Genomic DNA, 27,973 nt, shown 5'->3' with positions numbered 1-27,973 from the left:
GAGGTATCCTCTTTTATTGCATCCTTTTCTGTTATACAAAATCCTTGGGTGAATATGTTCTAAAAGGCATCCAGTTTCAGTCTGAAGCTGCGAAAAGGGGCCACAAGATCAGAAGTTCAGCCACTGATTGAGTCACCTAAATAGAAAACAGAATTGGAGAGCTAAGAGTGCCACTTGCACATAAGGAGTGGGAATTTGAATTGAGGTGCTGGAGAAATCCTAAAGATGAGCAAGAGGGAGGAGAAGGCCCTCCTGTCAGCAGCTCCCCTGCATTTCCTATGCAGTTAGACTTTTTAGGTTTCCCTGCTCCCTTTCAGGAGCATTGGCATCAATGTTATTCTCTCAGTTTATGAACACAGTAGGGGAGGAGCCATTCCTGTACATCTCTCACAGTCAGATTAAAGCAAAGCCTAGAGTTTGTAAATATAATTCAGGTTCTAATTGCCGAGCCGAGATTGGGAAAGAATTTTTCCTAACTTGCTTAGCAAGTGGCTGTAGGGAGGCCTTTCTCAAAAATCAGCTGTGTTTGCATGTGACATTGACCAGGAGCAGAGCACCAGGCTTTATGTTGCTTGGCACAAGGCAGCTCCTCTGGTTGTATGACTCTTGCTGAGACGGTTTTCACAATTTATTAATGAGCTTTCCACAACCCTGCTTTATTCTCCACAGTTTTACGCTGTCTCTAGGAAAAACAAATATATCTGGGCACTGTGGTTGAATGAATACCAGACAATGGTGTGAATGTTGTATTGGACTTCCCCTTCCCTCCCTCTCCAATCTAAATAGCATTCCTGTTTCAGGAGCTGGTGGTGTGATTTGAAACAACTGCCTGGTTGAAGGATATGGGGGCAGGATCGAGAAGGAGGGAGGGAAGTGGCAGTGCTGATTCTGGAGAGGTGTATGTAGTGTTTTGTCTTGGTTTATTTTAAAGATCAGAGAGTAATTTGAAACAATTATTTTTTAATTAATAACTTGGGAAAGGTGAACAGAAAGATTTCACAGGGTTTTACCGTGTGCACACTGAAAATAAAACACTTTATGCTATGCTTCAATAATTTATCACTTCTTGACAGGGGCTTGGAAAGGGTCCAGTCTGTAAGTACAAATCACCAATTTGCTCTTTTATAAATGAGTTCTTTTGAGGAGAAAATGGATGGCCCTCCAAGTGGAGCATACATGTTCTCATTTGTTTTGTAGAATATGTGGGGCTGCCAGGTTATCATGTCCCTTCATTCACTTACATCAGCCACCTCTAAAAGCAATTCCATTGTAGTCTCCCACCAATCTGTAGCATCCTATTTTTTCTAACTTCTTCCCTGACCTCCCCTTTGGTATATGAGTCTTTATTTTCCCCTTGCCATCTCTCTAGTTTAATAGCTCTACAATGGAGTACTGTTTTCAACCATGGAACTACTTTTAATCAAGATGGACTTTGGGAAATGCTGCCATTTTTATGGTAATAAAGGAGTGTATTATGCACTTGGACCCGCGCAAGTCGTCCCTTGTGTATACCTTCACATAGTAGAACCATGAAACACAGTGTAAATGCTAAAATTGCTTTGTTCTTAACTGTAGTCTCCTAGAGGTCAGTGAATGATTTCTAGTTACATTGTAGCGAAGACATTTGTTCCAGGTTGAAGAATTTTTACTTGAGGATATAACATTTTCCCTGTCTCTGTGCCCCCAAACCCTGGCTGCCACACTCTTTCTCTTGGGCTGTGACAAAACAGAATGTTGAGTGAGAAACAAAATTGTGCTTGATTTTTCAGACTATCTGACTTCACGTTCTGTTTTGGTCTTTGAGCTATTCCTTGGCTAATCTTCCAACAAGTTGAATTGATTCTTATTTCAAAGCTGTTTATCCCAAAACAGAGCTGTTGACAAGTACAAATACAGATGGCAGACATGTGGTATGATTTTCATGTTCTCATCTCAGCATTCAGGAAGGGAATGTTATTGAAAGATGGTTTACATCTGAAGCTTTCTGCTCAAGGCAATATGGAATGCATGCTAGGAGTGCTTAATTATGCTTAATTAATAATAGTAACAAATGCTTACGGGATTTCCTTAAGGTCTAAAAGTGCAGCAGCATTGGACTTGTTGTGTAAGGCTTATCACCCTGGAGGCTATAATAATCTGTAAGAGTGGAAGCAACCTCTAGGGGGTAAAATTGTCTTTGATAATCACTGACTCTTGGGTGACCTCAGTACAGCATTCCAGGCCAAAGATCCAGATTGTTCCCTTACTGCAGGCAGACACGCCCATGATTGCACTGACCTTTGTCCTCCGAGCAGATGATCCTCCAGAGTACTGGCTAGCTTATATTCAGAGGTAAATCCCAGCCCATGCTGTGGCCTTGCTGTTCCCCACAGCCCAACTGCATTAACTATTATTTTTTTTCTCCACAAAAAGAAATTGTTGGTGAAAGGAAAACAAACTGCAGTTTTTCTCCCCACCGACCTGGTTTCAGGAGGCGGTGTGCTCAGTGGCGTGCCCCTGTCTGTCTTTCCTAAGCTTGCCCGTGACCATTGTGGAGGTAGACACCACCTAAGAGTGGCAGGGTTAGTCCTGACCTCTGGGGTCTGAATATCCAGCAACTCCCTTAATTCCAATCGCTGCTGTCTGTTGTACCACCAGTACCCCGCAGTACAGCTGTGTCTCTGTTGTTGACTGACTAACTTAGACTCACTGTTGAAGTCCAATTAGCCAAGAGTGGGGGTGAGAATGCAAGAGTGGACGATGAGAGTGGTACGTGCCATGTATGACAGGACCGTGGAGAAAGCCCTCTCTCATACCTGTTATGTCCTTCCTTTAAAAGATGTGGGAGGTGGCCAGGGAGTGGGGATTTGAGAATGTGGCGACAGAAACCAATTTAGCATTTATTGGATGACAGCTGTAGACAGGCACTGTGCTATACCTTATGGGGGGTAGATAAAAAAGGAAATATGACGTCGTTCACACCTTCCATACTGAGTTTGTAGGTTTGGGTATTTATGGGGGAAAATGGTACTCTCCATCCTTTTTTTAAAAAATTGGGCCAAAATAGTCAGAATTCTTTTAAAAATCTGAACATTTTAGATGGATTTGATCATCTCAACTGTCTGTTCGTATCTTGAAATTCAGGACTGGGTAATTTTGAAATCTGAACGTAACTATGCCTTATTTACCCACAGACCCAGGTAGTTCAGCCTCCGATCTTTGATTTTTTTTTTCCTTCCCCTAGCAAAAGCCAGCCTTTGTGTGGTTTAGCTGAACAATCATGTTGGATTTTTTTTTTTTTTTTCCTATTTGAAGATCCATTTTGATTCACCTGCAGCATTAAAGGATTTTCTTCATAGTAATTTGGGAGTTATAGCAGCTAGAAAGGCAGAGGCATATTCTAAGAACTTCATGAAATATAAAACACTGAAGCACTTGGGATAGACTAGTTTTCAATGCCTAGGTTACACAAATGTTCAAATTCACATGGGCTTCATTTGTTCCAAGTTGTATAATGGAATGGATGCTGGTGCGTTTGGCAATATTTTATACCAATAATTTGGATTAAAGGAGAGGTCAGTTTATGAAAAGTTCGCGTAAGAATCTTAGAGACAATTTTATTACCATCATGTGCATACGGTATTTCAAGTCACTATTCAGTGTTTATGTCAAATAGACATTTTATTGAACTTGGAAAAATGAAAAAATTAAAAATGTGTAATATGTACGGTTGAGTGGATGTTGCTGGGATACAGGGCTCCTTGTACCCCGCCCACAGTAGTGTGTTAGTCACGAACCCCAAATCTCAGTGGTTTGAAACAACTAATGATCTTACTCTTGCTCCATGTGCACAGGGGCCCATAGGTGGGATTCCGCTGATTGCGGTCACCTGGGGGTCCAGGCTGAGGGAGGCAGCACCTTATGTTTCCTCCACCTCGACCTGAGGACTCAGCATCTGCTGCGGCAGGGGAAGAGCATATAGAATCACTCCCTGGCTCCTAAAACCTTTTGCTTAGAGCTAGTGTCATTTCTGCCCCATTATTAGGCAAAGCAAGTTACACGGTCAGGGCTTACTTTAAGTTTTCAGAAAAGTATAATCCATTCATGGACCCGGGAGAGACAACCGGAAATACTGGTGAACAGGGGTAATAACCTACCACATTATGTGTACTAGTCATGGTTCCTCCAGAGAAATAGAACCAATAGGATGCATAGAGAGATTTATTTTAAGGACTTGGCTCCCACAATTGTGGAGGCAAGCCCAAAATCTGCAGGGTAGGCTGGCAGCCTGGAGACCCAGGGAACAATTGCTATTCAAGTCTGAAGGCTAGCTGCTGGAAGAATTCCCTCTTCCTCCAAGGAAGTCAGTGTTTTCCTATTAATGCTTTCAACTGATTGGACGAGGCCCACCCACATTATGGGGGGTAGTCTGTTTTATTTTCTTTAAATAGGTCTACTTATTTAAATTTTAATCTCTTCTTTTAAAAATAGCTTCATAGCAACATCTAGAGTAGTGTTTGACCAAATATCTGGGTACCATGGCCTAGCCAAGTTGATATACGAAGTTAACTATCACGGTATGTTAACCATATCCTTCGCATTATACATTTTCTTAATCATTAGTAAAGCATTCAGAAGTATAAAGCCTTGATGTGATTTTTACTGTATTGAAAAAAGAATTCTTTCTCTGTTAAGACTTGGGTTGAGGGACCTGTGCTCCTGGTGTCTTAATCTATTTATCATTAGATTCCAGAGAAAATAGTAACTGGTTTCTTCATGGTTTCAGAAGCTGAGTCTGAATAGATTGTTTTGGTTTGGTTTTGTTGCTGCAGTTTAACTTACAATTTTCTATTTAATATATTCCTATATTTAAAAGAAAAAGCAGAAGGTAACAATCTTTCTCTAGACCAGGTAATTTTATCTCAAGCCAACCAAATGTGTTCCATCCACATACTGTGAGGAGAGATGATCATGGAGTCTTTAGTATACCTCAGAACTTGCCTTATGTAAAACGTGTCTCAAAGGCACAGGGCATGTTATAGCTAAAACTTTACCTTACCACTTGATACAGTGGATTTTTATGGCTCTCCCTTTTCAGTATATTCAAAACCCTTTACAAGTATCTTTCTCCTGAGAAAGTGAATGTGCTCCTGTCTTGTTTAAAGATGTCCCATCAACAGGACCTGATCTCCAGTTTGCTTTTGTCCTTCTCCTAATTGTGATATTCTTGGCAGACCCTGCTTCACACCCTGTTCCTTGTCCCCCTGGCACTGGCATAGATAGAAAGATTTCTGAGATGATTTCTCCATGCTGGGAGTGCAGTAGAGGAGCCTCATGAGGATCAGACCTCCACCTTGGTTTCATTAGCCAACTAAGCTAATCCTCACATTCTCCCCTCGTGGTCACTGAACAAGGTAGTCCCCTTTTCCACATGAGGAAACCTGAAGCGAAGAGGTTAAGTGACTTGCCCAGGGTCACTTGAGGAGTTGCTGCAGCTACAGTAACAGTTCCCTGTGCTATTTGATCAAGTGCATAGGTGTGGGCTCCATCAATTTCTTCTTCTAGCATGCATTTAATCAATAAATCAATCTTCTGATTTCATCCTACCAGTAGTCGAATGAGGAAGGTCCCAAGATGTGCACACAGACTGCTGTCCTCTACATTCAAAGATGATGTTGCTGACAGTGATTTGTTATCCAGCTTGAGTGTTACGGGAAAGATCAATAGTTGGCCAACAGTCCTTTACACACCGGGCAGAGGTAGAAAACTGCTCCTTGGCTTGCGTCTGCAGGCACTGTTTTCAGAGACGAGCAGTTTTTGAGATGACTGTCTCTTAGAATTTGTTTTTTCTTCCCTGGAGTCTCTCTAATCCTAATTACTATTCAACAGGCTGTTTCCCAGCAGCCCTTTGCTGGGCCTTTGTGTTGGAAGCTGTGCATCATCGGACCCAGTAGGTCTGTAGGAGAGAAGTGGAGACAGGCTGTGTGTGCATCTGAATCGACTTTCCCTCCCTGGCCAACACTGACTGAATCTATGGTTCTTTTGTCAGCGACTCATTTGCTCAGATGTTGAATGAAGACTAAAGTAATTTATTTTTATTTTTTATTTTTGAGACAGAGTCTCACTCTGTTGCCCAGGCTTAAGTGCAGTGGCTTGATCTCAGCTCACTGCAACCTCCTCCTCCTGGGTTCAAGCAAATTCTACTGCCTCAAACTCCCCAGTAGCTGGAGTTACTTTTCGTATTTTTAATAGGGACGGGAGTTTCACCATGTTGGCCAGGTTGGTCTTGAACTCTTGACATCAAGTGACCCACCTGCCTCGGCCTCCCAAAGTGCTGGGATTATAGGCGTGAGCCACCAGGCCTGGCCCCAAGACTGAAGTAATTTAATGTCTTTTCTCACGTGAGATTTGCCATGTCACTTGGCCCCCTTCTCTGTATCCTTCATTCTCATTTTGTGTACTTAGGACTTTGCCAGGCCCCATTCCTTGAGCACAGCCAATACTCCAAAACTACTCTACCCCCAACCTTGGGCACACATTGCTTAAAATCACCATGCAATCATTTTAAATTCAACCATGTTAGGTTGTGCATTTTGTGTTAAATACATTTTTTGTGACAGGTTTACTCACAATTTCTCTTTTCCTATTTTCCTTATCATTTTTCAGTGTATTATAAAACGTTAAAACTTTTTTTAACTTTTCATTGAAACTGATCACTTTAAGTACTGTGAGGGAAAAATGCAGGATGTCAAAGAGATACAGCAAACCTTGATCAAAACGCCGTATTGTGTTTGCATTTCCAGAAAAAAGGGGAACATCTATTGTAAAAAAATTAAAATAGATGGGTGAGCAGTTGAGAGAAAATAGAGAATACATAATAGATACTGTTTTCCATGATTAGAACTGTTTTCCTGAGTGAACCTGTATACCCTGTTCAGAGAAATGAATTTATTTTAACTGAAAGTAAAACCAGGTTGAATGATCATCAGGTAGACAGTTTTTTTGACTGGGAGATGGGCAGCAGACAGAGTCTTGCTCTGTCACCCAGGCTGGAGTGCAGTGATGTGGTCATAGCTCACTGCAGCCTCAACCTCCTGGCCTCAAGTGATCCTCCCACCTCGGCCTCCTGAGTAGCTGAGACTACAGGAGCACACCACCATGCCCATCTAGGCAGATAATTTAAAAACCATTCTTTTTAATTAAAAACCAGTGCAGACTTTTAACATGATTAATTTTGCTGCTGTCATTCATTTCCCTTTAATGAAGTGAAATTTACGCCAAATTAAGATTATCTTCCTTCTCCCTCTTTCTCCTTCTGCTTTATGGGAGAAGCCAGCTTTTAAACTCTGTAGTTTGAATCCCCTACCCCCACCTTGCCTAAATTATCTAGGCATTATTTCTCTCCTATTTGCCCTTATTCTGAATTTCATGTCAATTTATTTATTATTTTACCAAGCTGACCCTTCCTCAAGCTTTCTGTGTGGAGGGGAAGGGGCTGTGCTGGAGTCCCTGTTGTATCTCAGTGGAACCTGTACTCCTGACATAGTTGGTGACCTTGGGAGCAGTTGGTGTGTGAATGCCACTGACCTAGGTACTTTAGGAACTTGACAAAACCTGAAGAAAAGAGTTTCCTATCAGGCTTTCACAACAGTGAGACCAGATCAGTTTCAGTGCCATTGTATATCGGAAGCTCCTTGAGGGCAGAGCTGTGTTTCACTTGGCTTTTTATTTCCATTGCCTGGAGGTGCCTGAGATATTGGTGTTCATTTGCTGTTTTCCTGCTGACAAATAATTACATAGAAACACAATCCTGGTGTCTTTAGATAATTTACCTAGGTTTTCGGTAAGCATTTTGGCTTCCAGATAGAACTGCTCTCATCCTCAGCATCAGGCTCATTATTATTGTTTGAAAATTTGAAAACACTGGCAAAGAGGAAAGTTGCAGTGCAGTAATAAGGTCCTTAATTTTCTACCATCTGCTGGAAGTTCATTCTGCTGCAGGCTGACCATCTGATGCATTTTTGGTTTGCTGGGCTGACAGTTTCACTGCTTAGAAATCAGAAGGAACAACAGGAATGGCTGGTACTGGACTCATAAGGAGAGAACACTCACTGAATGGAGAATTGATGGGAATTTGGGAGAAAAGGTGGCTGTCAGCTTGGCGAGTAGGCCAGGGAGTGAAATAAATCTTAAGTATAGTCAGACACATATCCCAGCCTTTGTGAAAGCAGTTATAAAACGTTCAGTTCAGAACAAAAAAAAATCATCTTGTGGGAAGACACTCCAAAGTTTAAGAAAATTTGTAAAGTCTCTTTTTGAATACAAACTCTAAAGAGAAAGAAAAAGAGAGCCTTCAGAGAGCTAACACATATTCAAGTCTTACTTGGTGCTGGCCGTTGTTCTAAGCTCTTTACAAGTAATTTAATCTTCACAACAACCCTATGAAATTGATATTACACCATTTGTAAATGAGGAAACTGAAGCACACAGAAAGGAAGAAACTTGCTCAATATCACCAAGTTAGTTACTGGCAGAGGTGAGATTTAAACCCAGCCGTCTGGGTCCAGAGACTTTAAACCACTTGCACCTGAATATGCCAAGAAGCCCAAACCCATTTTTGAGTTAATTTTTATATATGTTGCAAGATAAGCGTCCATTTTCATTATTTTGCATGTGGATATCCAGTTTCCTAGCACCATTTGTTGAAGAAACAGTTCTCTCTCCATTGTGTGTTCTTGGTACCTTTTTCTAAAATCAATCTTAGATGTGTGGGCTTCTTTCTGGAATCTCTGTCTGGTTCCATTGGTCAGTATGTCTGTTTTCATGCTAACACCATGCTGCTTTGATTATTATAACTTTGTAATAGATTTTGAAGTCAGGCAATGTGATGCCTCCAGCTTGTTTTTGTTCAGTATTGCTTAGCTATTTGGGGTCTTTTGTGGTTCCATACACATTTTAGGATTGTTTTTTCTATTTCCTTGAAAAGTGATATTGGAATTTTGAGAAGAATTGCATTGAATCTGTAAATTGTTTTGCATAGTATGGACATTTTAACAATATTCTTTCAATTCATGAACATGGGATACCTTTCCATTCGTTTGTGTCATCTACTATTTCTATCATCAATGTTTTATAGTTTTCAGTATATAAATCTTTCACCTCCCTGGTGAAATTTACTCCTAAGTGTTTTTTTTTTTTTTAAATATGCTATTGTAAATGAAATTGGTTTCTTCATTTCTTTCTAATTCGTTATTAGTGTAAATAAATGTTACTGATTTTTTTTTCTTTTTTTTAGACAGGGTCTCACTCCCATCACCCAGACTTTGAGTGCAGTGATGTGATCCCTGCTCACTGCAGTCTCAACCTCCCAGGATCAGGTGATTCTTTCACCTCAGCCTCTTGAGTAGCTGGGACTACAGGTGTGCACCACCATACCTGGTTAATTTTTTGTATTTTTAGTAGAGACAGGTTTTTGTCATGTTGCCCACACTGGTATCAAACTCCTGGAATTAAGTAATTAACCTGCCTTAGCCTCCCAAAATGTGCGGATTACAGGTATGAGCCACTGTGCCCAGCCAGAAATACTACTGATTTTTGTGTGTTGATTTTGTATCCTGCAACTTTACTAAGTTCATTGATCAGTTAGACTTGAAACTATAAAACTACTAGATGAAAACATAAGGGAAATACTCCATAACATTGGTCTGGGCAAAGATTTCTTGGATATGACCCCAAAAGCATAGGCAACAGAAGCAAAAATAAATGAGATTACATCAAACTAAACAGCTTCTGCACAGCAAAGCAAACAATAGAGTGAAGAGACAATCCATAGATTGGGAGAAAATATTTACAAACCATGTAAGTGTAAGGGGATAATATCCAAAATATATAAGGAACTCAAACAACTTAATAGCAAAAAAAAAAAGAACCCAATTTAAAAATGGACAAAGGACCTAAAGAGACATTTCTCAAAAGAATACATACAAGTGGCCAACAGTAAACATGCTCATCATCAGCAATTATCAGGCAATGCAAGTTAAAACCACGATAATATATCACCTCACACCTTCCAGAATGGCTATTATCGAAAAGTTGAAAGATAACATGTGTTGGTGAGGGTGCGGAGAAAAGGGAATCCTAGTGCACTGTTGGTGAGAATGTAAATTAATACAGCCATTACGGAAAGCAGTATCAAGGTTTCTCAGAAAACAAAAAATAGAACTACCCATATGATCCAGCAATCCCCTTCTGGGTACATATCAAAAGGAATTGAAATCAGTATGCTGAAGAGATTTCTGCACTCCTGTGTCCATTGCAGAATTATTCACAATAGCCAAGATAAGGGAGGAACCTAAGTGTCCCTCAACGGATGAATGGATAAAGAAAATGTGGTATATATATTTACAATGGAGTACTATTCAGCCTTAAAAGAGAAAGAAATTCCGTCGTTTGTAACAACATGGGTGATCCTGGAGGACGTTATGCTAAGTAAAACAAGCCAGGCAAAGGAAGACAAATACTGCGTGATCTCACTTATAAGTGGAATCTAAAAAAGTCCAACTCAGAAGTAAGGAATGGAATGGTGGTTACCAGAGGCAGGGGAAAGGGGTGGATGGGTAATAGGGAGATGCTGATCAAAAGGTACAAAATTTCAATTGGGAGGGATAAGCTTTAGTGATCTATTGCACAGAATGTATAATAATGTATATTTCAAAATTACTAAACGAATATATTTTAAATGTTTTCACAAAAAAATGATGTGTTAGGTGATGTATTTGTTAATTAGCTTGATTTAATCATATCACAATGTAAACATATCAAAACATCATATTGTATCCTATAAATATATATACAATTATTATTTGTTAATTAAAATTTAAAATAATTACTTAAAGAAAAGCCCAAACTCCCAGACATGCTGAGGCTTTTCAGAATAAAGTGAACAACAAAGGGACAAGGCCACTCGTTAATGAGAATAGCCTGGTGTTAACAGATGGCGTGGAGGCCGGGCCACTCGGGTCTTATTTTGTTTCTTTATCCTTCAAAAAGAATCATCTCCAAGCTGAAAATATTTCTAGGGGAGAAACATAATCCACCAAAAAAAGAAGACGAGCTCCTGTAAGTTAAGTCTCCAGGGGCACTGATGACATCACACTGCACAAAGCGACTTGCAGTTGACACAGGAAACACTGTTAGGAGCCTGTGAGACAGTGAGGAAAATGAGACATGAGCAAATAAATGCCCTGGTTTTAAAAAGGAAGAAAAGGCAGGGAAACAACAGACCAGTAACCTTGATGCAAAAACCATGAATACTCAAGAGAAGTAGAAAATATGTAGAAAAAAAAGGTTGTGGTATTAGGAGCCAATATGGGTTCACTTAAAGAAGGCATGTCAAGACCACAGAATATTTTAATAGGTCTAGAAACTATACCTATTAAACTATGTAGAACCTATACCTTCTACACTACTAAACTAGAAGAATATCGTAATTGTAACATCATCGTCATCATTGATGCCAGTATCATCATCATCCTGGGTAACAACTACTGAGCAGTTTCTTTGTTCCAGATGCTATATGTCTGCAACACTCAGTATAAACTGTCTCATTTAATCCTCAGAACCAACCACCCTATGTTATAGTATGGTCTCACTTAATCTTAGCAACACATTGAACAAGATTTCTTAACTATGTGTACAAAAATAAAATAGAGTAGTTGTTAGTATGACTGAGGATTTATAACTGCTTGGAAAAGAAAGGGCAGTGCACATAAATACAGCTATGTGGGCAACTGTACTTAAAATGTATCACAAGCTCCTGTACTTGGTTCTATAGAGTTTGTTATTTTCATCAATTCCCAGGTAAAGGAATCAAAGATTTTTCACATTATGTAGTATAAGGAAGGATGGATAATACTAGGAATAATATAATCAACAGCAAAAAAATTAAACTGGAATAAGAGAATGAAAGCAATAAGCTGGAGACAAAAGGCATTTCAATTTAGGATTTTTTTAAAAAGCTATATAACACAGTTTGGGGAGACCCAGAATTACTGAATCTCATTGTTGGAAGAAATGTTTGGTCTTCTAGCCCACCCAAGAAGTCCCACAAAGTAGTTCTCTAGTTCAGTGTTTTTCAGTCTGCATAATATGGCATGGGAAATGAAATCAATTTAATGGTTGAAGGTCATCAACAAAAAAATGGAAGCAAATCAATGTACACCATTTATAGCATTTAGTATTATTGTGTTAAATGTGCTTCCATTTTATTCTTGGTGTGGGTGCACTTGGGGCTGATAAAAAACATATTTTGTACTATAGGTTGTGGTCGAAAATTTTGAAATCCACTGCTATGGCCAATACTTAAATACCTTTCTTTCGTTGCCTCATTTACAGATACTATCTACAAGGAAATCTGGGGGGCATCCTTTGTGTCTTTGTATACATCTGGCTCATAGGGAGATATTTTTCTTTTAATAGGGAATTTAAATTTGTCTCACTGTAGCTTGAGCACCTTGGTTTGTGTCTCATCCTTGCCACATACTGGTCATAAGATCTTGCTCAAATCATTTTACCTCTTTAATCCAAAATTTTTCTTATCTGTAAAAATGGCAATATTTTTAATAACATATCAATATTTTCCATACCTATTATGAGGGTAAAATTGATTTTTTAAAATAGAAGGCATATTAAAAACTCCGAAGATTTTACAAACACTATTCTTTATAACCCTTAAGTTTACCTTAAACAAACCTAATCTTTTGTTGTCAACCCTTCAGATATTTTAGGAAGCTATTATGAATCTTCTGTCCTCAAGATGAAACTCCTTGTTTCAACTGCTCTTCACAAATGCATAATTTTGGAGTCCATACACCACCCTGGTTGCTCTCTTCAGAGTACACTCCCGTTTTGTACATTTATTCTATTTTCAACTGTATGTTCATTTAAAGTACAGCATGCAACATGAAAAATAACATGCACGCAATGAGAGGAGCTGTGTTAGGTGAAGGAGCTTATTGATGATTTCTCTGCCTTTTCAAAAATTGCGTTTAATATTGACATACACCCTATTTTCCATAGAAATAAAGTAGTGTGTTCAGGTAATTTCAAGTGTAGACTAGTAATCTCAGAGTGTAATGGGACAATTATATCCCTTGTTCAGGAGACAAAATTGCCCCTAAAACCTTTTTTGGTTCTGTTTCTTTGTGGCATATTTTAAGCTTAAAACCCTAAAGGTTTGTTTTGTTTTGTTTTGTTTTGTTTTTAAGTGCCTGCTTGTGAGCCCTATCTCCTCCATCCTGGCTTTAAGCCATTGGTTTTTTCTGACCTAAGAAACGCACTTAACATTTGTCCTTGTTTAATTTCATCTTGTTAGATTCAGCTCATTGCTCTGGGCTGTCAAGATCATTTTTCATCATATTCTGTCATGCAGTCATCTGCCTGCTCCTCCCAGTGGCTGGTCACCCACAGGCCAGAGGTGCATGCCCGCCACACCTTTCTCACACAGTGCTGGAGGGAAGCCATAGGGAACCCCTGTCCAGGTGACATGACAGAGCTGACAGCATCCTTTAGGGGACGTTCTGCAGCCAGTATAGAATGTATCTAGTTGTCTTTGTGTTATTTTAACCAGTTTTTCTGTATATGGTCCCTAAAGGTAATGAGAAATAGGCAGCTGATTATGTTTACCATTTTTACTTATCTGCCAGGAAGCTCAGAGTATGGGCCAATGGTCCATTTTTAATGGATCTAAGCCACTTTTAAAATCTAGTAAAAATAAAATAGTAACACATGATATATTAGGGTTCTCCAGGAAACAAAACCAACAGGAGATAGACAGATATAGATCTAGATGTGCCTATATAGAGAAATATAGTACTCCATTCCTATCCGTGGTTTCATTGTGGTTTTAGCTATCTGTATCAGCCATGGTCTGAAAATATTACATGGGAAATTCCAGAGATAAACACTTCATAGGTTTTAAGTGTGCCCTGTTCTGAGCATGGTGAAATCTTGTGCTGTCCCACTCCATCCCACGTGGACGTGAATCATCCGTTTGTCCAGCATATTCATGCCATAGACACTACCTACCCATTAGTCACTTGGTGGCCATCTCAATCACCAGATCAACTGTCACAGTATTGCAGTGCTTGTATTCAAAGAAGCCTTATTTGATTTCATAATGGCCCCAAAGTCCAAGAGTAGTGATGGTGGTAATTTGGATATGCCAAAGAGAAGCTGTAAAGTGCTTCCTTTAAGTGAAAAGAAGAAAATTCTCAATAAGGAAAGAAAAAAAAATCATATACTGAGGTTCCTAAAATCTAAGATAAGAATATATCTATCTGTAAAATTGTACAGAAGGAAAAAGAAATTCATGCTAGTTTTGCTCTCATACCTCAAACTATAAAAGTTATGGCCACAGTACATAATAAGTGCTTAGTTAAGATGGAAAAGATATTCAATTTGTGGATAGAAGATGTGAGTAGAAATATGTTCTGATTGATGACAGTCAGGTTCGGTACTGTCTGTGGTTTCAGGTATCCACTAAAGGTCATGGAATATATCCCCTTGAATAAGGGGGAACTACTGTATAGATGGAGATGGAGATGGAGATGGAGATAGAGATAGAGATAGAGAGAGATAGAGATAGAAGTATAGGTATACCTCCTTTTGTGCTTTGCAAATGTGTTTTTTACAAATGGGTGGTTTGTAGCAACTGTGTGTTGAGCAAGTCTATGAGTGACAGTTTCCAATAGCATGTGTTCACTTCGTATCTTTGTGTCACATTTTGGTAATTCTCACAATATTTCAAACTCTTTCATTATTATTATATCTGTTATGATGATCTCTAATCAGTGATCTTTGTTGTGACTATTGTAATTCTCTTGGTGCACCATGAACTGCACTCATGTCAAATGGCAAACTTAATCAATAACTGTATCTGTTCTGACTGCTCCACCAACCAGCCATTCCCCCATCTCTCTCCTTATCCTTGGTCCTCCCTATTCCTTAAGACATGAGAATATTGAGATTAGGCCAATTAATAATCCTACAATGGCATTTAAGTGATCAACTGAAAGGAGGAATCAAAGGACTCTTTAAATCTAAAAATGATTAAGCTTAGTGAGGCAGGCATGTTGAAAATTGAGATAGACTAAAAGCTAGGCCTCATGCACCAGACAGCCAAATTTCAAATCCAAAGGAAAAGTTCTTAAAGGAAATTAAAAGTGCTAGCTACTCCAGTGGACACATGAATGATAAGAAATCAAAACAGCCTTATTGCTCATATAGAGGAAGTTTTAGTGGTCTGGATAGAAGATCAAACCACATCATTCTCCTAAGCTAAAGCCTAATCCAGAGAAAGGCCCTAATGCTCTTCAATTCCACGAAGGCTGAAAGAGGTGAGGAAGCTGCAGAAGAAAAATTTGAAGCTAGTAGAGGTTGGTTCATGAGGGCTAAGGAAGGAGTCATCTCCATAACATAAAAGCACAAGGTGAGGCAGAAAGTGCTGATTCAGAAACTGCGACAAGCTATCCAGGAGATCTAGAAGATAACTGATGAAGGTGACTCCACTGAACAACAGATTTTCAATGTAGGCAAAACAGCCTTCTATTTTAGGAAGATGCCACCTGGGACTTTCATAGCTAGAGAGGAGAAGTCAATACCTGGCTTCAGAGCTTCAGAAAGCAGGCTGACTCTCTTGTTTGGGCTAATGTGGCTTATGACTTTAAGTTAAAGTCAATGCTCATTTATCATTTGAAAATCCTAGGGCCCTTAAGAGTTATATACTAAATCTACCCTGCCTGTGCTCTATAATGGAGCAATAAAGCCTTGATGACAGCACTTCTGTTTAAAGTATTGTTTACTGAATATCTTAGCTCACCGTTGATACCAACTGCTCAGAAAAAAAATATTTGTATCAAAATATTACTGCTCATTGGCAATGCACTCAGTCATCCAAGAGCTCTGACAAAGATATGCAAAGAGATTAGTGTTTTCATGCCCGCTAACACAACATCCATTCTGTGGCCCGTGGATCAAGGAACAATTTCCACTTTCAAGTCTTATTATTTAAGAAATAGATTTCACAAAGTTACTGCTGCCATAGATTGTGATTCTTTTGATGAATCTGGGCAAAGCATATTGAAAACCTTCTAGAAAGGATTCACTATTTTGGATACCATTAAGAACATTAAAGATTCATGGGAGGAGGTCAAAATATCAACAGTAACAGGAGTTTGGAAGAATGTGATTCTAACTGTTATGGATGATTTTGAGGGTTCAAGACTTTACTGGAGGAAGTCATTGCAGATGTGGTAGAAATAGCAAAAGAACTAGAATTAGAAGTGGAGTCTAAAGATGTAACAGAATTGCTGCAATCTCATGATAAAACTCTAATGGATGAGGAGTTGCTTCTTATGGATGAGCAAAGAAAATGGTTTCATGAGATGGAATCGGCTTTGAACATTGTTGAAATGATGCCATGGCTTTGGAATATTACATAAAGTTGATTGATAAAGCAGAGGCAGAATTTGAGAGGACTGACTCCAATTTTGAGAAGTTCTACTGTGGGTAAAATGCTATTAAACAGCATTGCATGCTATAGAGAAATCTTTGGGGAAAGGAAGAGTCCATCAATGTGGCAAATTTTATTGTCTTATTTTAAGAAATTGCCACAACCACCTCAGCTTTCAGCAACCACCACTCTGATCTGTCAGCAGCCATCAGCCTCGAGGCAAAACCCTCCAACAGCAAAAAGATCATGACTCGCTGAAGGCTCAGATGAGCATTAGCATTTTTTGGCAATGAAGTATTTTCATATTAAGGTATGTACATCATTTTTTTAGAAATAATGTTATTACACACTTTAAGGACTGTAGTATAGTATAAACATAACTTTTATATGCACTGGGAAGCCAAAAATATTGTGTCACTCTATTGTGATGTTTGCTTTATTGTGGTGATCTGGACCCAACCAAACCTGCTATACCTCTGAGTTATGCCTGTATAGATATAGAGAAAGAGATTGGTTATAAGGTATTGGCTGATGTGATCTTGGAAACTGAGAAGTTCCATGATCTGCTCTCTATAAGCCAGAGACCCAGGAAAGCCAGTGGTGTCGTTTGAAGGCCTGAGAGTCCAAGAGTCACCGGTATAGATTCCAGTTTGAGTGCCAAGGCCTGAGAATCAGAATCTCTGAGGGCAGGAGAAGCTCAATGCTCCGGCTCGACAGTCAGAGAATCAGTTCAACTGTTCTCAGCCCTTTTGTTCTAAGGAGGTCCTCAGTGGACTGAATGAGGCCCCCACACACTGGGGAGGGCAATCTACTCAGCCCATCAACTCAAATACTAATCTCTTCCAAAAACACCCTCACAGACACACGTAGAGATAATGTCTAGCCAGCTATCTGGTTTCTGTTGACACATAAAATTAACTATCACGAGTGGTAAAAGCAGAAAAAATAACTATTGGGTACTGGACTCAATACCTGGGTGATGAAATAATCTGTACAACAGACCCTCATGACACGAGTTTAACTATGTAACAAAGCTGCACATGTACCCCTGAACCTAAAGTAAAAATTGAAGAAAAAAGAAAAGCAAAATATACTAAGGACTATCATATAAGAATTTTGTATAAACTTAAACTATTTCAAGTAGTATTTTCTGCTTACCTATAGATTCTTCCATCAGAGACATGTGAATTGGGCTTTGTGGGGGAAAGTGCAGGTGCTTTGGTGGGAGGAGTAGAACTTATGCTAATCGTTGCTGCTCCCCTATCTTGTGAGATAGGGAAACCAGTCAACATGGTGTTTAGTGAAAAGATGATGTTAAAGAAGTTTCATTGGCTTGGCCTATGGTAGACCTGTTAAACTCTTAAGGGATCTATTGCCATGTGGATTTTGCTCACGTTACTGAAGGGTTTTTATGGGAACAAATTGTTAAGCACTGAAGGGGAATTGGGAAATCTGGTATTTCTACTTCCAGCTTTTCTAGACTGCTTGCTGGATGGTTGGAAACAAATGATTAAATTCCCTGAGGTGCCTCAAACTCATTAAGCTGGGGCCACTCACATACTGGCAGTGTGCTAAGAGGGCTCCTGGGATTCTGTGTCACCAGGCAGTTTGCTCCCAGGAGAACTGGCTTAGATCCTAGCAGTAAGTGCTGGCGTAACGTTTCAAGGCTTTGGGGTGCTGCCCGAGAAGTTGACTCTATTGCTGTTTCACAGGAGGTGGTGAAAGAGGCCTGTCGGTTTTAGATGTCTGTTTAGTAAAAGAAAGGGCTGTGATGGCAGACTTGCAGCTGGTTTGAGGGAAATGTGGATCCAGCTCTGGAGCTGAGTCTTAGAGCAAAACAAGGAATTGGTCCTGCAGAAATGGTCCATGAACGTGAACCAGAGAAACATTTTTGGAGTTTGGTATTTGCAGGTTCCTTGAAAAAATGTTTCATAATTAAAAAGTTTGATGAAGAACTTTCTCATTCAAAGATTTTAGTATTTCCCCATTGCCAAGGGAGAGTGGGGACTAACCAGACAATTAGCTGCTTCTTGCTGCAGAGTGGGTAAGAGGTTTGGATTGCCTCTTTAAAGGAGAGTAAACCCTGTTTGTTGTGACTGCTTCTGTGATGGGTGATCAAAGGGCAGTGTGGACGGTGAGAAAATAAAGGATGACATTTAGATACTCAACCATAATGCTGCATTCTTTACTTTTAAAAAGAGAGAGAAGGAAGAAAAGAAAATATATCCTTACAAGTTTTAAATGTTCTTTAATTTGAGAAAACCTGCCATGGATGGAAGGAAGGACAAACATTTGACATTGTTCAATATTGAGGACTCCTGAAGTCCAGTTACCCTGAACTAGCTTTTACCTTCTTGATTTGAAGTAGTGGGTCCCAAAATCAGTTTGCCTGCTTCTGGTAGGTTTGCAGGGTTAGGATGTGAGGTCTGCAGAGAAAGAAAGTTTCGGCTAGATTTCTTACTTACTCAGAGTGGCCCTCCAAACCGTGGTCCCTGTCAGAGAAGCAGGAAACCAAAGTCTTGTCTCCCATCCTTAATTAGCTTTTTGTAACCATCCCACATCCCTTTTTCTGTATGTTTCCATGTTCATGACTATACAAAGGCCATTGTAACAGCTTAGAAGTTAGGGGCACAGGCTCCAGAGCTACTGTGCAGGGGTTTGAAATTTAGCGCCTTCATTAATGGGCATTGTGACTTCAAACAAGTTGCTTTAATCTTTCTGTGCCTTACTTTTCTCATCCGTAAAGTGGAAATGGAAATGGAATTAGAACATATTTTATACGATCATTGTGAGGATTAAGTGAGTTCATACATGTTCAGTGTTAGCTGTGTGCCTGGCACATGGTAAGAGTTCAATACATGGAATCTATTATCCTGGAAAGGTTGGAAGAAGGATGCATTAAAATAAGTGGAACACATAGAGTTCTGAACAGAGAGATCCATGTACCTTTGTCTTCATAGCATAGGTCTATGCTACATTATTTCACAGATAACTTACGATGTGCATAGTGCTGTGCTATGCGTCCAAGCTTGGCAATTTTAAGACAATTCCTACCCTCCAAGGATTTAGAGCTAGGTCAGTAGGAAAGATGGCAGGCTTAAAGCTGATCAGCTGCAATCCAGGGCAGTGTATGGGATCAAGTGCCTACACAAGGATAATGGGTATACATGGTGTAGGATCCTAAAAAGATACTATAAAACATTCATATATGTATAATAGAAGTCCCCAGAATTATTCAATACCAATCTTTGAGGCTCATTTTTGCATGCAGTCACAAGATATGAATGTTTAGGCTTTGAAAAGGGAAAAAGAGCCTCTTAATCAACTCCAGGTAATGCTTTTTCTGTCCTGCTGTAACAATACATGATCATATTTCTCTAATCATTTATCTCATTGTTTTGCAGTTATCTACTGATGCACTACTCTCCTTTACCACCCCTGGAGGGGTGAAGACTATGTGTTACTCATCTTTATATCCCCTGCCTGGAGCCCATGGCCTGCACTTAGTAGGCATTTAATAAAGGTTGGCTGAAGGAATGAATCAATGCTCAGAGTACATTTCCAGCGTAACTAAAATTGAATGCCACCAACTTCCCTCTTTTGGACATAGATTATAGTTTATCTGTCCAGACTCCCTAAATGCCAATTTTTGACCCCTCCTTTGCCTCCATACAAATAGTCTCCAAGTCTTACTTCCATTTACTCTCTCAACATCTCAGTCTCCACTATCCTATGTCAAATGGGCCTCATTTTATGTCTGGATAATTACAACAAACACAGCTAGTGTTCACACCTTTGTTTAAGCTCTCTCTTGCTTTGAATATCCTGTTACCCATCTCCATCTATCTAAACTCCAACTAACCTCTAAAATCAACCATATTTTCCGGATTCTACTTGAAATATTCTGATATCTCAGACTCTGGTAACCTGGCTTTTATCTCTCTTCTGATCATAGCTTGTTTACTGCTGTGCATCACTGCTAGAGCATCTAGTCCTTACAACATCTTTGTGAGAAATCTAATAGTCTCCCCATTTTGCAGATGGTAAAACTGAGGCTCACCAGCATTAACTTTCCAAGGTCACATAACTAGTTTGCTGTCTGACTTCAGAGCTCTTTCTTCTGTACCTTGCTACCTCACCCCAAGTAAAATGTCAGCTTCTAGGGAGAGGATTCTGCCAATACTTTATCAGCAGACTCTCTTGCAAGTTGCTTTACAAATAGTAAGAATTCAAATGTTATTAATTAGCTTAAAAATCCTGTTTGAATGTACTGTTCTTGAACAGGGATGATGAAGGGGAGGATTATTGGGTAGAATAAAAGCACTAGGCCAGGCACAGTGCTCACACCTGTAATGCCAAGACTTCAGGAGGCAGAAGCAGGAGGATTGCTTGAGCCGAAGCAGGAGGATTGCTTGAGCCCAACCAGGAGTTTGAGACTAGCCTAAGCAATGTGGTGAAACTCCGTCTCTACAAAAAATACAGAAATTAGCCAGGAGTGGTGGCATGTGCCTATAGTCCCAGCTACTCAGGAGGCTGAGGCTGGAGGATCACCTGAGCCTGGGAGTTGAGGCTGCAGTGAGATGTGATTGCACCATTGCACTCCAGCCTGGATGACCTTGTCTCAAAAGAAAAAAAAAAAAGGCACTCAAGTTTTTTTTTTTTTTAATGGCAGAAAGTGCACAGTAGCATGGAGGATGACACAAAAGTCAGCAGACCTGCTAAACCTATGTGAATGACCATTGACTCCCCACTTTCATGTAGAGTTTAAAGAGAATCGTGAGTATTTTCTCTTACATGGATTATCCCAGCACTCCGGAAATCTTTAGGTATTTTAAAAACATCTATCTAAACATTAAAATGCTCATCACAATGATGATACTGGAATAGCAGATTACTACGTAAAAACACCAGTCAATCTCAGCAGGAAGTCATTACCAAGGTAGGAAAAACGTTTGGATAGGAAAGGCTGTTCATGAGTTACCAAAGCCATGATCTTCATCTCCAAGATCTTTGAAAATGAAGAAAATGTCCACTTGTCTTCTGGAGTGAAGGAGCAGGAAACAGGACTAGAATAGTGAGCTCAACAGATTACTCCTTCATTTGCAAACTTTTCCAAGGCAGACTCTTAAACCAGGAGTGAGTGTGGGATGGCATCAATGCAGGTTATAATTATGTGCTAGACTTTAATGCATTCCATCTCAAGATGTTTTAAGAGTAGCTCATTCTTATGCCTTTATAACTAAAATAAAACCTTAAAAATATGTATCGTTTTCTTGCTGGAAGAAATTGAAGAGATTATTTAATTCAACCCTTTTTATTTTATACCTGAGGCAACCCAGAGAAGTTAAGTGATTTACCGAAGGGCACAGAGTATCTGATTTATAACCGTAAAACCCACCCCAAGACTTTCCCTTGCTATGACATTAATATAACTGTTCTACTCAGGGCCAGGGGATGTTAATGTAACAGATTCAGTCACGTTAATATATCAAGTCCAGCCAAATTGCAAGTGTTAGATGACCTCAAGCAGATTCACGAAACAAATTTTTAAAAAAAGCAAAAAGCAAACAAAACACAGTATTTTCTTGCTTTCCGGGTGCACACAGCTGGGTCTCCTTCTTGTGGGCCGGGATTGGAGGCCAACTCACTGCTCTCTCGGGCTTTGGGCTTAGCTCATGGTCTTGCTCACAGCCACGCTCTCTCACCGCCTCATCTCCGTGGTGGGCACCAACCCTGTCTGTGGCTCAGCCAGCTTTCTCTTTCCCCACACAAAACAGGTGTTGAGCCCTTCCTTTGTCTCACACCCCATACTAAGTGCCAACTGCTTATTATTTATTACCTCATTGAAACTTCACCAGCACTTCGGGATGCAGGTACAGGAACTGCAGTTATCCTCATTTTGTAGAGTATGTTACAAAGCTATTCTACGGCAAAACTGTAGGGAAAAACCTTACCTATCACTGCCTGAATGCTGTGGGAACTTTTGGCAAGTTACAGAAACACTGTGACTCAGTTTCCTTATCAATAAAATGAGATAATAATAGTGCAGACCTCATTGTGTTGCTGTGTCGATGAGGTAATTTGCCAACTAGCTGACTAGAATAGTGTGTGGTACTATGCAAGCACTGTATAAATATGCTGTTATGTTTAGTTACCATCCTATCCCCTCAGTGCTTCTTACACATCCTGCACGTGTACAATATGGCCCTCAGATCTGAGCCCACACCACAACCTGTGGCTCAACCACCTTCCTTCATATAGATATGGTAGCAGCTTACCACATGTGGCTCCTGAGCACTAGAGATGGGTCTAGTCTGAATTGAGATGTGCTGTAAGTGTAAAATACCACTGGATATCAAAGACTCACTGTGAAAAAAGAATGCAAAATACCTTTTTTTATATGCTGATTGCATGTGAAATGTTTTCAATATATTGAATTGACTAAATTTATTATTAAAGCAAATGTCATTTTTTCCTTTTCATGTTTTTTAAAAATAAGGCTAGTCCAGTTTTTTTTGTTGTTTGTTTTAGAGATAGGGTCTCACTCTGTCGCCCAGGCTGGAGCGCAATGGCGCAATCCCAGCTCACTGCAACCTCCACCTCCCAGGTTCAAGCAATTTTCCTGCCTTAGCCTCCCGACTAGCTAGAACTACAGGCACATGCCACCATGCCTAGCTAATTTTTGTATTTTTTGGTAAGGACGGGGTTTCACCATGTTGGTCAGGCTGGTCTTGAACCCCTGACCTCAGGTGATCTGCCCGTCTCAGCCTCCCAAAGTGCTGGGATTACAGGCATGAGCCACTCTGCCCGGCCTAGAAAATTTTAAATTGCTTGTGTGACTTGCATTCTATTTCTGTTGACCAGCGCTGGATTAGAGTAGCCTTCTATGTGTTCTCGGTCAGATTCCCAGGGAGAGTTTCTGGCTCAGCCCTGAGTCAGCAGAGCCCTCCTCTGTGATGAGTACCCACCCTGGTACAATCAGCTTTGTGGGGAGAGTGGCATAAGATGGGGTGCTGGCTCAGCAGAGGCTGTGGGTGTGGTGGGCAGGATAAGGCCCTGTCTAAGATAAGGTGTCCTCCTGTTTTCAACAAGAAATATTACATGAGCAAATGGCAGGATTATTTATTGAGCCACATAGGTGCACTCTCTCTACCTTTGCACTCCCCTCCTCATTCTAATTGGTAGTTGGGCCTTTTGAGAATCCCTGTATCCGGGGAGTTTGTGGTTCAGGGCCAAAGCAGAGGTGTTGGAGATTACCCCTGTATCTGTGGTAGGTGGATTATGCCAAGTGGCCCAAGGTAAAGGGGTGAGGTTAAATAAAAAGGAGAAGAGGGACACTTTTGTCTCTAAGACTGAGACAGGAGCAGAGGGGAGTGGAGAAGAGGTTAGCCACTTTCCTGCTAGGGGCAGAGATCTGTGTCAGGACCCAGTGGAGGGAGTGGGAAGAACCTCAGCAGGGGAAGGCCACAGGGTGCACCTGGCAGGCTGAGCTCTCAGCACCCAGGCCACAGCCTTGCTGAAGACCTGAGCCCGTTTTTTGCATAGAAGCCTTCCAACTAACAGTCTTCAAGTGACCACATGAGCTCTGAAAACTATCATAACAGCAGCCATGGAAGGAACGTACCCTAATTTTCTAGACCTCCCAGAATTTCTCATGACTCAGTGGGAGATTGAGATTTCCTCCATCCTAGTGGGATAGAGGCTTAGAGAAACCAGATTGGATTTGTTTTATTTTGTTCTGGGTGTGGGGAATACTGGAGTCCTAGGCCAAGGAAGCCCACCTTCCCTTGGTGTTTGTAGGATAGATAGTCTCATCTACACTTGCAACGAAAGGCTTAGCAACCTGGTCCCTAAGCCAGTGCCTTGCCTATTCAGTCACTCATATCTTTAGGCTTTTCTGAGTGGAGACAAGGCCTAACAGTCAGGACATTGCTCTCTCTGCAGCCCCCTACTCCACATCACCCAGGACTATCAATCCTAGGATTCTCTCAGACACCTTGCATTCAAACGGCCACCAAATCCTACCTCCACCTGATCTCCTGAGTCCATTCCTCTTTCTTTATCTTCACTGTTGATGTTGCAAGCTTCTAGGTGATGCTGGTGTTGCACTCTGGGGACCACACTTTGAGGACCACTGATCTATAGGCTCTGTGGTATTATCAGGTGTCTCAGCAGATTCTTAGATGCATGCAAATGTGAACTCCAGCTTTCAGGCAGTTGATACAGGAGGTGCCTATGCCATGTGTTATTTTTTTGTACCAAACGTTGCTCTTGGGCTAACATATCAATTCTACTTCACCAAGAGTAACTTCAGTCCACACTGACTCAAGAAACCAAGAATGCCGAGACGCATTTCATTCAAACATTCTCCCCTTGGCAGGGAGATCAAGATGGAGGCATCCGGCTTCTGCCAAGGATGTCAGTGTTAGTCCTATGCAAAACCAGTTCTGGTTCTTTCTTGTTCTTCATACAGGTTTGAACAATGATGCGACTGTAAACTGTGTGCGTGTGTGCGCGTGTGTGCTAATACGATTTAGGCTGGATTTGGACACTGAGGGACAGTTCCTGGAGATGCTGAGGATTAGTGGTAACAGCTGTTACTCTCCTCATTAGAGGAAAAACTGAAAGGAGAAGAAAATACTTTTGTGTAAGGGATGTGTTTGCAACTCTGAGGGAGGCAGCCGTTCTATCAAGCCTGAAGAAAAGTGTGTTCCTAAGTAAGTGGATGTTTTCTTTTTATTTATTTAGTTTTGTAGAGACGGGGTCTCCCTATGATGCACAGGCTGGTTTTGAACGTCTGGCTTCAAGTGATCTTCCTGCCTCACCCTCCCAAAATGCTGGGATTACAGGTGTGAGCCACTGTGCTCAGCTCCAAGTGGATGTTCTTCAGCGTTCAGGTAGACAAGATGCTGGTGGGAAAGAGGACACGGTGAAACCTAAGGCAGGAGGGTGGGAGGTGGGGCTGTGGCTGCAGTCTGCGAGACGAGGCACTCACTCCCCCTCCCTTGTAGGCACCTGTGTCTGATCTGCCTTTGGAAAGTAGACCACTTGCCATCAGCAAGGGCTTGAGAAGCATTTTCATTTCATTTCTTTCTCTTCTTTTCAGAGACAGGGTCTTGCTCTGTGCCCAGGCTGGAGTGTAGTGATGTGATTATAGCTCACTGCAGCCTCAACCTCCTGGATTCAAGTGATCCTCCTGCCTCAGCCTCCCGAGCAGCTGGAACTAGAGGTGCGCACCACCATGCCCAGCATTCGAGGGGCATTTTCTATGTGGCCCTTGTGAAAGAAAATGAGAGGGACCCTGAGCCCCCTTGACTGAGAAAATGCTTTTACAGTTCATCTTCATTATCTCCTAATGTGTCTGAGAAGCCCTAGCAATGGTTCCCTGTAGTATGGAGATGTGTGACTTCAGTGCTTCATAGAAAACAAACTTAGAAAAGAAAGGCATTGTCTGAAGGACTCTTAAATCTAAGAAATTTGAGGTATAGATCATATTCCTGTCTTCTTTTAGCTTGTGAATGTAAAAGGTGGTTGTGTGTGAAGAGACAATAGGAGTGGAGGATACTTGATTATTTGGTTTATGGATTATTTCCTTAGTCTATGGTTTTGATAGCTAGTTTCACTACATTTTCAGGATTTAATTTTTACCTTTTAAAACCAGCTGACTACAGGGGAGGGCCTTTTTTTTTTTTTTTTTTGCCTTGCATTGCTCCTTAGGTCAAAATATTAGCCAAACTTCTAAAATGCCTGTGTACAGAACTATAAAAAAAAAACAAAACAGAAACAACTGGTTTTGTTGTTGTTGTTGTTTTTGGAAATGGAATCTTGCTCTGTTGCCCAGACTGGAGTGCAATGGCACAATCTCAGCTCACTGCAACCTCCGTCTCCCAGGTTCAAGCAATTCTCCTGCCTCAGCCTCCCGAGTAGCTGTGGCTACAGGCACATGCCACCACGCCCAGCTAGTTTCTTGTATTTTAGTAGAGACAGGGTTTCACCTTATTGCCCAGGCTGGTCTTGAACTCCTGTGCTCAGGCAGTCCACCTGCCTCGGCCTCCCAAAGTGCTAGGATTACAGGCGTGAACCACCACACCCGGCCTAAAACAGCACTGTTAAAAAATGCCTGTGATAATCCTAAATATTTATGTAGGCATTCATCTGCCTTGTTTGCTATCTCTCATTTTATTTTTGTCAACTTCTTTTACATTGCCAAATTTTAATTCTTCCTCTTGATGGGAATTAGAGGTAGTAAACAAAAGTAAAATTTACTCTATAAATGCTATTTTATTGAATCATTGTGTTCTATTCCTCAGCCAACATTTTTATCAGTATGTTTAAGAAGGTATAGAATAAATTGAGTATTTCTTTCTCTGCTCATCTTCTTTCTCTGCTCATCTTCTAGGATATAGCTAAAAACAGCCAAAGAAACGACAAAGAGATATCAAAGCAGTGCCAACTTAACAGTCACCTCTAAATAATTGATAGTTGGTAGACGTTTTGTAGCACTTAGCTTGGTAATTTTCAGTTGTAACAGAGATAAGACGCTCAGCCAAGCCACCCCATGCCGTGCCTCCTGACCATAGTGGTATATTGGGTATCTACTTCAGCAATAATGTATCAGAGCTTACGCTGCCCTTGGGTACCAGTCAGCTTGTAAGGAGCTCACGCTAGGATGCAAACATTTTCTGGTTTTATTTCTTTGACTCCATAATTAAAGCCTCTCTTTTGAACAACAACAACATAAAAGCAGTCTGGTCTTACGAGAAAATTATAAGAACAGAAGTTTTTAAAAAGGTGTTTGGAAATGAAACACTTCCTTTAGCCTGGCATTTCTTTTTGATCTTGGCCTTGAGCATTAGCAATCCTGGGAGGCTGCACTAAAAGCATCTCGGGTACAGAGGCAGTGTGGGGTTCAGGTTAGTCACATCCCAAGAAGACTTTATGTCATTTTCCTCAATAGCGTCTGGACTGAAGCTGCTGTTTGTCATGATACAGGGGAGGGCAGGATGAGGATGCGGGCTGCCCTCGTGGGCTGGGCTTGCACCACCCTCTGCCTGGTTTCCTGCTCATCTGCCTTTTCCCATGGTGCCAGCACAGTGGCCTGTGAGGACATGCAGCCCAAGCACATTCAAGCCCAGCCTCAGCACCAGGACACCCACCACATCACCATCCACACCCGCAGGTCTTCCTATGCACCAGGTGACAAGATTCCAGGTATGTACCGGAGAGGCTTTGAGAGACTCTGAGGAGCCCCAGAGCCCCCATGGATCTTCCAGTTTGTGTTTGTCCCAGTAAGAAGCTTCCTGGACTAAATTTGACTTAATCCTTTTTTTTTTTTTTTTTTTGTAGAGATGGATTCTCACTATGTTGCCCAGGCTGGTCTGGAACTCCTGGGCTCAAGTGGTCCTCCCACCTCAGGCTCCCAAGAAGATGGGACTACAGGCACATGCCACTGTGCCATGCTAATTTTTTGTATTTTTTTTTTTT

General features: G+C 40.8%; 1 protein-coding gene across 10 annotated transcripts in view; it reads left to right on the top strand.

The window, feature by feature from the left end:
* The first annotated feature begins 28 nt into the window (after positions 1-28).
* The window catches only part of LOC105463429 (reeler domain containing 1), a 44,213-nt gene continuing 16,268 nt past the window's right edge, over positions 29-27,973 (top strand). Inside the window, exons 1-4 of one of the 10 annotated variants that reach the window (XM_071092961.1) lie at positions 29-20,012; positions 21,162-21,265; positions 25,103-25,718; positions 27,482-27,700. In XM_071092961.1, coding sequence (XP_070949062.1) covers positions 27,493-27,700 — 208 coding nt within the window. In that variant the 5' untranslated portion in view covers positions 29-20,012; positions 21,162-21,265; positions 25,103-25,718; positions 27,482-27,492. Of the gene's footprint in view, positions 25,719-26,215; positions 27,701-27,973 lie in introns of those variants that run through there. The other 9 variants (XM_071092960.1, XM_071092959.1, XM_071092958.1 and 6 more) reach the window with 9 other exon arrangements.

The sequence above is a fragment of the Macaca nemestrina genome, chromosome 3 (assembly GCF_043159975.1).
Source record: "Macaca nemestrina isolate mMacNem1 chromosome 3, mMacNem.hap1, whole genome shotgun sequence".
Taxonomy (NCBI): domain Eukaryota; kingdom Metazoa; phylum Chordata; class Mammalia; order Primates; family Cercopithecidae; genus Macaca; species Macaca nemestrina.
This window is presented reverse-complemented; position numbering and strand designations above follow the sequence as displayed.